Consider the following 12,995-nt stretch of genomic DNA (forward strand, 5'->3'; position numbering starts at 1 on the left):
CGTTCCTGTCACCGCCCCAGTGAGTTACGGATTGTCACCTGATAAACACAATATGCAAACAAACCGATGGACTGTGTAATGGCGTGGACTATCAGCTCTAAACTACCACCGTGGAGAAAGAAACCGCGCAAATATTCACTGCCTCTGTGATTCTGATTGTGTTAGGCATGTTAGGTAAGTGAATTGTTCTTTGAACATATGATTTGATATGATTCTCTGCCGACACTGCATAATTTCCCGTTCCATTTGTTCGCTCGATGATCACATCGAAAGCATTGACTAGATGAATAGGAACAAGTTTAACTTAATGATATTGCTAAAATGAAAAAATGTTGTGATTTGACTCAGCTAAGATGAGTTCGAGTCACGAGCTAAACTCAAACAAAATTTCAGTTTTGATCAAACTCGGACAGATTTATCAATGGGGCAAAGAAGGGGATGATGCATCGTGATTAATATGTTGCACCCTTCTGAAATTCATATCTCAAACGACAAGAAAATGTAGATGTAGGTTCTTGATCCCGTCTTATTGATTTTTCTGCATCAGTATGAGCACAGGCGCCCAAAGTTCAGTGATTCTCGTATGAAAGCACTTCGATACTAAAGTCTGACATAGAAATGTATTAAAAAATAAGGTGGATTTTGTGTATAATAAAGACTGAAGTCTTACAAGAAGTCTCTGTGTCTTTCTTTCCCATTTGGGCCGTTTTGGGAGTTCAGAGAAGGGTCCGCCAATTCCTCAAACCCCAGAGCCAAAATCCACTACCAATTGTTTTGTTTTTTAATACGTTTCTATGTCCATATAAACTTTAGTATTGAAGCACTTTTATATGAAAAGACCCCTTGGGGTGCCTGTGGTATCAGTCCTGTCATCATGCCTGCCATTCTTGTTCCCAGAGCTCTTCACTGTCTCCGGCAGGAAGCATGACCGAGGAGCTCTGGGAAGAGAATGCATGCCTCCTGTAATGCGGTTTTCAATGATCTGTTAACTCTTGCTGACGATTTTCACCAGCTAATTTGCCTTTTGGCTTCCTTCACTCAAAATATTTGAACTGTTTTTATTTGTCTCGGTGAAATGGGGTCCCAATCATGCCAACTCTCCACAAGATGCAGATGACCAATAAAAAGCACCAAATGTAATTATGTTTATAGTCTGAATGATAGAAGGCAGAAAAGTTTGCAGATTATTGAAAACTAATTACTATAGTTGCTATGTTTTCCAAAGTTTCATAATTTTTGGCTGTTTTTTTTTTTTTTTCATTTTGGAAAATAGAACTTCTTCCCTTTTTCCAACTTTATTTACACACTGGAGATGTAATATTATAATCTGCATTTTTTTAGCCTGCATACAAGTGACCTTTACTTTCTTATGGCCAAGCCTGTCCAGGTTTTGGTATATGCAAACCTATAGAATAACCACAAAATTGATAAGCCTACCTGAGTATTTTTAGTGCTTTTCTAGCTAGCTTTTTAGGAAGATTTTTCTCTCCTAGTCTCCTTACATCTGCCCTCACCTCTGTCTAGCAAAGCAGCTGATCTTAAAAAGCGGGTAGCTAGTATTTGCCTAAGACAGACATAGATATCATTTGCAAAAGTTCAATGTGACTAAGGTGAGGGGGACACTCACTGTTTCCCAACCCTTAAGCTCAACACTTGTCAAGTGCTATGCCAGATGATCTCAAAGCTAAGCCTGTAATAGTTATAGACCTATATCCAATTTTATTAAGATTTTCTTAAAAAAAATATATATATATTAAAATTATGGATTTGCACTCATCTCAGTGTTGGTTCTGTGAAGCTCACTCAACTACTGTATGGATGCACAATTATATTCTTGCAGAGTATTTAGAGATTTAAAAAAGCTTATGATATCAATGCTCATTGTATTCTGTTAGACAAATTACAGTATTATGGATTTCAAGGTAATATAAATGACTGGTTTAAATTATATACAGAACTCAGACACTCAAGTTAGAGAACATATTTCAAAGGATGCAAAAATAACTTGTGGTCTGTCTTAAGGACCATTTTTAGGTCTATTGATGTTTCCAGTATTGTTCCAATGAATTTGATATTTTTCTCTTTGCGGCTGATAGAAATCTATGATATGATATTTGTGTTCTCCTGGCTATTTTTGAGCTGAATTTACAAAAAAAAAACAGACTAAAAAAAGATACCTCCTAACAGATACCCTATTCTGAGTTTTATACAGCCCGTCAAAGTCAAACACAGCTGCACCTAGTCAGCGGTATCCAAGCTTTCCAACAGTGCTTTTCGGTCCCACACTTTTAATCCCTCGTCGTTGTGCTGAAGCAAGCACAAGTTGATGGTTGCTTGTATTTTTCATAAAAAATACAGCTATGAGCATATTAGGAGAGTGTCTCAGGACATCATGAAGTCTATTGGGGCATAATTGAGTGCTTTGCTTATGGATATTTGCAAGCAAAGGTAAATTCATGATGATTTTTTCTTGTTTGGCTTATTGCCTGGATGAGAAAATAATTTTCTAATGAATCACCACAGCTCTCCTAAATGCTGTCTTTTCTGAAACCAAATTGATTCCAAAATTGTTTACACTGCTATTCTGGGTCTGTATGACCTGGAATTGATTTGTTTGGCTTCGGGGTGAAAAAAAACATCTGACTTTGGGGAGAGGAGTGTTGACTGGCCCTCCCCTCGTGAATTTTTCCCAGAATGCTTTGAAGTCCGTAAAGGCATCTAAGTGGTTTTACAAGCCTTCAAGGAGTGGACATTGTGTTTTGAGGCCATGGAAATGAACCTGGAGGATCAGAATAAAGGTATCTATTTGTGTCTTGAGCTGTGTTTGCTGATCTCTCTCCCTTGTGTGGTATTTTGAGCGTTTTATTGAGAGGGGTGTTTCTGCTTTTCTTTCCTTGTTCGATTTGAAATTTGTCAAAGAACCTGTGCTATTATTTGGCTTAAGAGTAGTTGCCAACATCTTGGTTGGATGCATATCTTCAAGACCATTTATCCCTTAGACTGATGCCTTAGTATCTTCATCTTGTTGTGTTTATTTTGCATTTATGAATTTTTTGGGTTGTGGGTACTTCCCAAAGCCGGTACAGGCCGGTTGAGGGGTCAATGTGTTAAGCATACCGTGAAAATACTGAATTAAATGGTGCTTGCATGTTACTAAAACATAACAAAAGATATATTAAAATATATATAAATATATATAATGCGTGAATGCAGGCGTTCATATAACAGTGCTCAATACATAGGTGTAGAGCGGGATATATCTTGGTTTGTAGGAAAAAAACACGCGAACTACCGTTTCATCTCTACAAGCTTGTTTCGTATATATTACGTATATATTAAGAAAATATTACCATCACTTATATACTATCTATGTATAAAATTAACATAAAAATAGGGCGCGAAATTTGAATGGCTGTTATGATGAAATTGAATAGTTCAGCTGTTGCATAACAAGGCTTTGTTCCTGTGGCGGCACGAAGACACTAGCTCGTTAGGCTTGTTTAAAGTTGATAGCTTGGGTTGGCGGATAATGATAAGTTTTTCTTTGAGGCAGAGATTACATCTTTTGCTAGAGCTGTTGTAGCTGTTGTAGTTATATATATATAAACTATATAGTATATCGTGGAAATAACATAATCATATATTGATAACAACTAAGATCTGTAAAATCTAATTGCTAAGTGTTCCGACACTTCGGAAGTCTTCTATCATACTCTTCTAAGTATTTATCGATTTCTGATAATGCGACCCATAGAATACTGCAACAGTTTGGGAAAGGCCTTTAAGACATATGTTTTAATGTTGCAAAAGAAAGCTTTGTTTTTATATGTTTTTGTTTTGTTTTGCAACTAGGAAAACCCATGCAATTATTTTCAAATACAACTTCCTTTTCTGTCAGTAATTTTTTGTTATCGACCAACACATTTCTAATGTATGAAATTAATAACAACTTAGCACCTGACATTTTGATAGATTTATTAAGCTATGAAAATGTTGATAATTATGATACTTGATCTTCACTATCTGGCAGATGTTATAGAAAAAAATATTTTACTCTTTTAATCCAAGAAAAATAATAGCAGATTTATGATGCAAAATTGTGGAATGGGATACGTTGGGACCCAATCGTACTGGTATCTGTTGAAAATATTTAATCATGAAATAATCCATCATACTTTTATAGTTATCCACTTGCTCTGATTGGCCATTGTTAATTGTTAATTAAAGGAATAGGGGGTCATGTTTGTGAGTTCCAAGTTTCTACCATTCTTCCTACGACGCCGTTATCGTAGTTTAAAGTATAGCTTTGTGTAAAATTTTACCTACTAGCAAAAACAATTATACTTAAAATTTATGATTTACCAACAGTTAGTGTGAGATGGCCGACAATGCGGAACTCGGAACCAAGCGTCTCTCCCTTAAACTGGACACTCAAGGTGTACTGGAGTTTGACGATGCCAAACGCAGAGAAGAACAGCAACGGAGACAGCTGTTGGAAGAACATAATAAGAACAACGAGAAAATTGCGCAGCTAGAATACGAGAAAAGACAAGCGGAGGAGCATAGTTTGTTTTCTTGTGAAAACCGTAAACAGACATCGGAGATTACTAAACTTCAAGCGAAAATTCAAAATGAACAGTTGCTCGAAAAAGAAGAAGAAACTCGAAACCTTCATTGCGAAAACAATCTTGCATTGTTGGAAAAGCAGAATGAAGAAGTAGAGACATGGGAAACAGAGGAGCAAATAAGGAAACAGCTAGTAGAAGAGAAAAAGAAATGTGAATTAACAAAAGTAACGGAAGAAGGTGTGGCACGCAAGGAGATGGAAGACGAAAAGAGGAAGGAGGCAATCAAGATTCGATTAGAACGAGAAAAGAAATTGTTCTTGGTTGAACAGGACAGAATGAAAAAAGAATACAGCAAAGCAACAGAAGAACAAAGAAGACGATTGCAAAAGCAAATTGAGCATGAACAAGAAATCTGGAAACTCGAACAGGCTGAGATGGAAAGAGCACTGCAAGAGTTAAAACAGAGAAACGAACAGGCCGTCAAAGTACGAGACGACGATATAGAATTTACTTACGCGCAAAAGATAAGACAACTCGCCAAAGCGCGAGATGAGGAAGAAAAACTAAGGCGCTGGGAAGAGGAAAAAATGAAGGAGGACGAGGAATTTGAAGAAAAATTAAAGGCGAGAACTCTGATACTAGAAAGAAAAATAAAAGAACAAGATCGAGAAAGGGAGGAAATGGAGAGGGAATCGCAGAACCTAGAGCAAGCAGGTCTTAAAGATTTTAAGACTAAACAGGAAAAGAGGTTGAAAGAAATTGGACTTGCTGAGCTGTTCGAAGAAGAACAACGGAAACGCGACGAGGCGAAAAAACGGAATGATTGGTTAGAACAGCAGCGCTTGGAGGCTGATAGTAAACGTTTGGAAATGGAGATGGAGGCGCTAGCTAAAGAGAAGGTGAAACGGAAAGAAGTCCATGCGAAACAGGTTGATGAGTGGAGCAGGTTTGAGGAAGAACTCAAACAGCGCGATGCCGAGAAGACTTTAAGAGACGCCGAGAAATTGAAGGACTTTGAGAGGCATCTCGAGATTGACAAACAAACAGCTTATGAAATTTCAGAAAGAAGAAGAAGTGAGAGAGAAAAGAGAATAGAGCAAGAGAAGGAAGCTCTTAGAACTGCCGAATTGGAAGCCACCTTGCAAGGAAGCAAGAAGAAAGATCTAGAACGAACGACCGAGGAAGCTCGAAAAGTGGTTGCTGATCTAGACGAAGGGATCCGAGAGGAAGAGGACAAAAGAAGAGGAATGGAAAGAAAAAGACAGGAAAAAGAACTTGAGAAACGAAAAGCAGAAAGAGATATTGAAGATTGCGAAATGCGAAAGCTATTTGAGGCCCAAAAACAAAAAGATAACATAAAGGTCCAGATAACAACTGAAAATGAGACGTTTCTATTTGAGCAGCAAAGAATAAAAGATGATGCCTTAAAGAGAACAACGGACACTGGGCGCTTTAATGAGACGGACAGGGGGGACGACGAGGAGAGGTACCGGGTAGAAGCGCTAAAAAAACGCCAGCTCCAGCAGAAACAGCAAGAAGAAGAACTACGGAGATTCCACGAGGCTGAAATGGAGCTATTGCTTAAGGCACGCAAAGAAAAATCTGGAATTCCTAACATAGTGCTCGATGGCGACAATGGCCAAGATTTCTCTAAAAACACGAAAAAAGGACTATTTTCGTCATTATTCAGACGACGAAGCCAGCCACCGAATTGATACATAGTTATAAATAATTTTTGGACGCTAAATTAATTTGTTGTTGTTTCATACAAAGTCGCACTCGATATTCTGTGCTGTATCCCGCAGTGCTTCATGGTAACATGAAGATACAAAAAAATGCTATAATTTTACAAAACTAACGCTTATTTGTTTACCTATTTGATACCCATGAAGCACTGCCATTTGAGATACTCCGGTTCTCCGATGCAACCTTATTTGAAATAACACTTCTTGATTAATAGTTTCAAGAATCCTTGGATTAATTTTCATTCGCAAGTAGATTTATGTCGCATGATAAATTGAAAATATATTCTATTTTATTTCTTGGACAAAAGCGGCATGGCATTTGCACTATTAACACTTCCCACTCATCACTCACATGTAGCCAGTTTAAGATATAAAGTTTAGATATGATGTAACAGAATGAGGGTCAGCACGTGCACTCCCACCCCCTCAATCCACCACACTGTACAGAGGCGCATGCCGGAATCGAATCTTCTAAATGGCATGTTGTTCGTATGGACCCTATAAATATAACTATAACTCAAATATGTAATATTGTGGTATTTTGGTCAACCCTCGGAAAAAAGGCCGTGAACTGTAAAGCACGCTATACTAGTTCCCGTTTACATGTCTTCTTAGTTATTGCTGAAGATGGTTGAGTGGTTACAAATTGTACCATCTGTTCTTCTTCCATATAATCCCATCTCCTCCTATGCGATTCTTATGAGGTATTAAAATGTCAACAAAAACGATAATAACAAATAAATATATAATAAGTAAAGTTACATAAGTCAATGCATTAATAGTTCGCTTGCTTTCTTAAAAGCCTTAAGACTGGCTTCACTTGCAGTTAGCTCCAGCAGACAGTTCCAATCCCTGATGGTCCGCGGGAAGAATGATTTTTTGTGATAGTCGGTTCTTGAAGGTGGCACTTTGTAGCTTTGGCCTGCTAATTCTTTCCATCGGCGGGACTGTTGGTAGGCCATCAGTGACAACGAGGCCTCGGTGTATCTTGTAGAACACCAGGTGCCTTGCTCTCTTCAAATTTCTAGGGAGGACTAGCCCAGATAATTGAGCATCTCACTCACACTTGCTGTTCTGTCGTAGCGATGAAGCGCAAACCTTGCAGCGCGACGTTGTACCATCTCTATTCTGTCGATGTTTGTCTTTGTGAATGGATCCCATACAGCACACGCATACTCGAGGGGATGGTAGCACTAGAGGGAAGTAAGCCGACGTCTTAAGCTCGGGGGAGCGTATTCTCAGGTTACGCCGAAGGCAACCGAGGTTGCTGTTTGCTTTGTTGCAAATGTTGTTTATATGCGTATTCCACCTTGTCAGATGTTACGGTGACCCCAAGGTATTTTGCCAAGTCGACAGCACACAGAGCTCATTACCCGCTAAGATATCTTTGTTAATCTCGATTTTTTCCTGTGATCGGGTCGGGTTCAAATTCAGCCCAATGTGCCTTTGAGTACAGCGGTATCTTGCGAGCTTTCTGTTGATGACGTATGGGGTGAATTTCAAGTTCGACTAGGGGGCAGTCATGATCAGAAATACCTTGAAGCACAACTGAATTAGAGTTCCTGGTTGGTGTATTTGTGATGACCAGATCTAAAATATTAGGACCCCCTAGTAGGTCTCTCTATGACTTAGCCCAGAGTCATGGAGCAGTTCAGCAAATTGGCGTTGTAACACAGGCTGAGAGAGTTTGGCTCTTCCAATCCCAGTCACCTGCTAGCAGCAAATCATGATTTGGGTTGAGCTAGGCTGAGGATTTTTCGAGCTCTAGTAAGCCTTTTTCATCACCAACATTTGTTTTGTGATAAGCTCCAATATAGAATGTGTTCCTTCCCACAATATCTAACTTGCACCAAGTATCTCGCAATTTGTTTCAAGGAAATTTTCTCTATCTAGGACCAGGTCTTTGTTCGCTGCAATAAATACCTCACCGTGGGGATTACTGTTTCTGTCTCTACTTTCAACTTGATATCTGTCAGTCAAAAAGCACTCATTTCATTTGTTTGCCACATATAATAACAGATATTTACATTTTTAAAGCTAAAAAATTCTTAGGTGGCGAGGAGTCCCCTTGAAACCATCAGGCTTTGGTGGGAGGGGAGCTCCTCCATTTTAATATATTTAAAATAAAAGCTATTGACACGGGTGTACGAACAAACACTAAATAAAAACTTTTTCATGTTTTTCTTGAAAGAGGAAATATTAGACGAGCATGTAATTGATTCAGGAAGAGCATTACAAATTTTAGGACCTTGGTAAAGAATTGTGAATTTCTTTATATTAGTTCGACAATGGTGAGGCCGTAGGCTGGAAGCGAATCTAGTATTATAATTATGGAGTTGATAGCTATTTAGAAATAATGAACTGGTGGAAGCATGCAATGATAATACATAAACATAAACTTGGCTGTATGTAATGAATTAATCTAGAAGATGTCCAAGTGGAAGATGTCCAAGTCTAAAGACATAGCGGCGCATCAGAGTGCGCATTTCTTCTTTTGAAGGAAATAAATCGGATTAAGATTAGAAGAATATGTAGAACACCAAGCTACTGTACAGTAAGATAAATAAGGGTATACTAGAGCATAATATAACGATAGAAGAGACTTTTCAGATAGAAAAAAACGAGATCTATAAATTATCCCTTTGACTTTGACATTTTTTGTACGTTAATATGTGATTTCCAATTCAGGTTATTATCAATGTAAACTCCCAAGAGCTTAATTGATTCTAATTCTTTTAATAAATCTCTTTCAAATTATACTTCCTTGCTTGTTTTTTGGGCCGGTTTAAATAACAAATAATTAGTCTTTTTTTAGGTTTACTGACAATTTGTTTGATTTCATCCATGTTTCATTTTTTTGTAACTCCTGATTAATAGTGGAAATGAGGCAATCTTTTCCCTGCTAGCATAGGCCTCTTTTTTCTGTATTTCGCTGAGAAAAGAGGCCTCTGCTAGCAGGGAAGGCAATCTTGGTTTGTATGAGAACATATAATACTAGTGTCATCAGCAAAAAGTAGCGTTTCGACCAAAGATGAAATTGAGGGAGGTCATTGATATATAAAATAAAGAATATAGGCCCTAGTATAGACTCTGTGGCACACCGCACTGAAAACGAGACAAGGATGAGGATACCTGGCCAAACTGGTAACGGTCAGAAAAGAAAGCCTTTACTTAGTCTAATGCTACACCTCGGATACCGTGATGATCAAGTTTACTCAGCCGCGCTATGCTCCTTTGTCAACCAGGATTCTGTACCATTAAGTCTGGCTGTGTTTTGTTGACCAGACAAGTGAACGTTCCTCTTTAAGGAGGCTCGCTTGTCATTCTTTATAGCATTGTTTTTTTCATTTTACTTGTTATAAAATTGACGTCTTGTTGTCTCAACTCGTCCGATGGGCTACTGTTTTATTTTATTTATCGGTAACCGATTTAAAAATGTTATTTAACATATGAACAGAACAGTATTTTATGAACGTTTCAAAATATTTCTAAAAATAACCGATGCTTTTTCTTTAAATTTGCGGAGAGACATGACTTGGGCATGATGGGGATAATGGTGGCAAGTCTAAACTGACTATGTAATTTTTGTTGTTGTTGGCATACTCTATGTTCTACCTTTGCTTCGGGCAACATTGCGTTATCCTTCAATTTGTTTTACTGAGAGCAGATACACCTTTGTTGTTTTCAGCAAATGAAAGCTTAGAGGTTGTCTTCATATATACACAAAAAGGACAGCGGTATATATTATTTCGATAAGACCAGTGCGGAACATTACCATTTTTGGTTATATTTGATAAACAATCTGATTAACCAATCAGAGATGAGTATTAATATGCCCAGTCTCACGCGGACACGCCTCAACTCAGAGTGGGAAAACAAAATGGCGGTTCCGTTGAATCGGGAAAATCATGTTGAACGCCGCTTTTTAACTCTCTGCTAGCAGTGATTTCTTCTTATCTGTTTAAGCAGGGATTTCACCGACTAAGTGCGTCATATATACCCTATTTGTGTTGTTTCTCATTGGCAACAGACCTCATTTGCAGGGTTTCGCCCCATGTCAGGTTCTCCAATAGGGTTCTGGATTCCGGATCCTAGTGTGTGGATTCCGGATTCCATGTGGGTTTTTTCTCGTGGATTCCGGATCCCAGCAGCATGGATTCCGGATTCCATATCTCATTTTTTCATGGATTCCGGATTCCATATCTCATTTTTTCATGGATTCCGGATTCCATATCTCATTTTTTCATGGATTCCGGATCCCATATCTCATTTTTTCATGGATTCCGGATTACCTGTCATGGGGCGAAGGGTTATTTTTACGACTTCACCGAATCGTACTGTAATGAACGCGGAAGGGTAAGCCACTGCTAGCAGGCTATAACATTGATCACCAATTATCTAGTTGTACGTTTTATCAAGTCATACAAATGCACAAAATTTCCCTGGATTTATCTTGCTGTCGCACTCGGAATGAAGACACTCCAAGAAAAATTTTAGCTGGGATATTGAAACTAAAATGAATCTTATACAGAATGGCAGCGAGTCTCATTAAAAATAATGAAGCTAAATCGTATACAGATTGGCCGCGAGTCACTGTTTATTGTATGCAATTTAAAGACACTACATGAAAGTACTGTTTAAATGTTTATATTTGATCCTGGAATAAATAGATTTGCTATTATCAGTAAATCTCAGGGATGGCAGTCATTATTCATTGCTGCATTACTTTGCTATTACTCGTTGTAAAAAAAGTCCTTACCACAAATGCTCACATTATGGCTTTTTTTATAAATGGATTCTAGAGGGGGCACTTGTTTGAGGGGCTATGTAATGTGCTTATTCAATGAGGGGTGTATGTATACCTCAGTGTCAGAACCATCCCCAAAGGACTTCATTGTATCCAGCTCTGTTTTCATCATGATTCATTTTATTAAAAAAAGGAAGTTTTGTGACACAAATCGTGCTTAATACACAGGTTCTAACACCAAGTTAGAGCCATTGAGGGTGTATTTCATTGTGTGTGCAGACAAATGGAAAAAGGCATAAAGTGTAAACTGGGGTGAGGAAAAGGCATGGTAAGGGCAAAGGGGTGGTGACTTAGGGTATGTCTAATTGGGGGTGCTGACACAGGTTGTGAAGATGAAGTAAACTTGTACCATGTTTGATTACTAGGCTTGGAGATAATAGGAGAATGGTAGTATAGTCATACCCTGGGTACCAGAGGCTCCAAGCTTCACTAGAGCAGATATCATATGGAAAATATCTATTCATATTTGGTGATACTTCAGGCTTATTTTTTTTCTTGCCAGTCTCTATTATATGCGCAAAGAGTCTTTTTTTTTTATAAAAAGGGAATTAAATTAATTTGATTTCATAAGCAAGTCTGAGTGTTGAAGCTCCCCTTTAAAACTATAGTGATATTAAGAATTTATATGTTTGGGGTATATAGGTTTGAGTAATTGTTTGGGAGGTAAGTTTCTACACTTGGTATATTTTATGTATAGAACTCAGGTTTGGGTATTTTTTTTTTTTTTGGGGGGGGCTAATTTGACAAAAAGTCCATATCGCAAATGCTTATTTTAGCATATTATGCCCTTCTTTTTACCCCTCTTGTACCAGGTTTGATTACTAGGCCTTGGAGATTGTAGGAGTATGATTGTGCAGTCATAGATATCATACTGCATGGAAAATAAATATTTATATTTGGAGATACTTCAGGAGCATTTTTTATCTCAGTGCCTATTGCACAGAGTTTGTTTGTTGTCTTTTTTATAAAAATGGAATAAAATTGATTTTATTTAATAAGCAAATCTGAGAGTTGAAGCTCCCTTATAGCAAGATTTTGTATGCTTGGGCTATAGAATTTAGGTTTGGTTATTTATTTGGGAGGTAAGGGCTATTTTATGGTGTGTGCAGACAAATAGGAAAAGTCATAGAGTGTAAAATTAAAGGTTGTGAAATGCATGGTAAGGGGAGTGAGGTTGTGATGACTGAGGGCATGTCACATGTGGTGCGCTCACACAAGGTGCGAAGACAAGGAAGTAAAATTGTACCGGGTTTTATGACTAGGGCCTTGGAGGTGAGGAGGATAGAGTTTTTTTTATAAAAGGGAATAAAAATAAATTAAATTTGATAAGCAAATTTTCCTTCTAAAACTTTTTAACGGGACTGGCAAGTTTCAAGCTTTTGTTTTAAAATGTTCGTATCTGTCGGAACCAACAGTCATGTTTACAGCTAGAGTGCCCCCCCTCCCCCATGTTGTTGTGGTGGTCGCAGGGCAAGACATTTAGCTAAAGAATGATAAGAAGCGAACCCCCGAGAGACAAGGGTAGGGTAAAATGCTTTTCGGCTAAATGTTGACACAAATTTTCATACCTATTCTTCGGCGATTTTTCCCTGTTGTATAGACGTTGGGCCATGACTCGCACTCTCGTCCTCACAATTCAACCTCCGCTCTTCTCAACTTTCACCATACCCTGTGGGCACTCGTTTCGGCTTGTGGTGAAAATTGTTTTAGTATGCCATGATCCTCATTTACCCTAGTTTAGTCCTGTCAAGGTCCTAAGCCGTAGAATTTGGTCCATCACACTCATATTTCTCTTTTTCTAAACGTAAACATTACGAAGAGAGTTCGATTTTTCGGCAGTCTCCAATAAAAGCGCTCAATTTGAAAGGGTTTCCC

The 12,995-nt window shown here is 38.2% G+C and overlaps 1 protein-coding gene across 1 annotated transcript; it reads left to right on the plus strand.

Annotated features, from left to right (window-relative positions):
• Positions 1–21: 21 nt before the first annotated feature.
• On the plus strand, positions 22–6,615 carry LOC5517910 (trichohyalin). The gene is made up of 2 exons (XM_001637845.3): positions 22–174; positions 4,369–6,615. The coding sequence occupies exon 2, from the start codon at positions 4,379–4,381 to the stop codon at positions 6,281–6,283; it is 1,905 nt and encodes a 634-aa protein (XP_001637895.2). The 5' UTR covers positions 22–174; positions 4,369–4,378; the 3' UTR covers positions 6,284–6,615.
• The last annotated feature ends 6,380 nt before the right edge of the window (positions 6,616–12,995 follow it).

Source organism: Nematostella vectensis, chromosome 2 (assembly GCF_932526225.1).
Source record: "Nematostella vectensis chromosome 2, jaNemVect1.1, whole genome shotgun sequence".
In the NCBI taxonomy this organism is placed as follows: Eukaryota; Metazoa; Cnidaria; class Anthozoa; order Actiniaria; family Edwardsiidae; genus Nematostella; species Nematostella vectensis.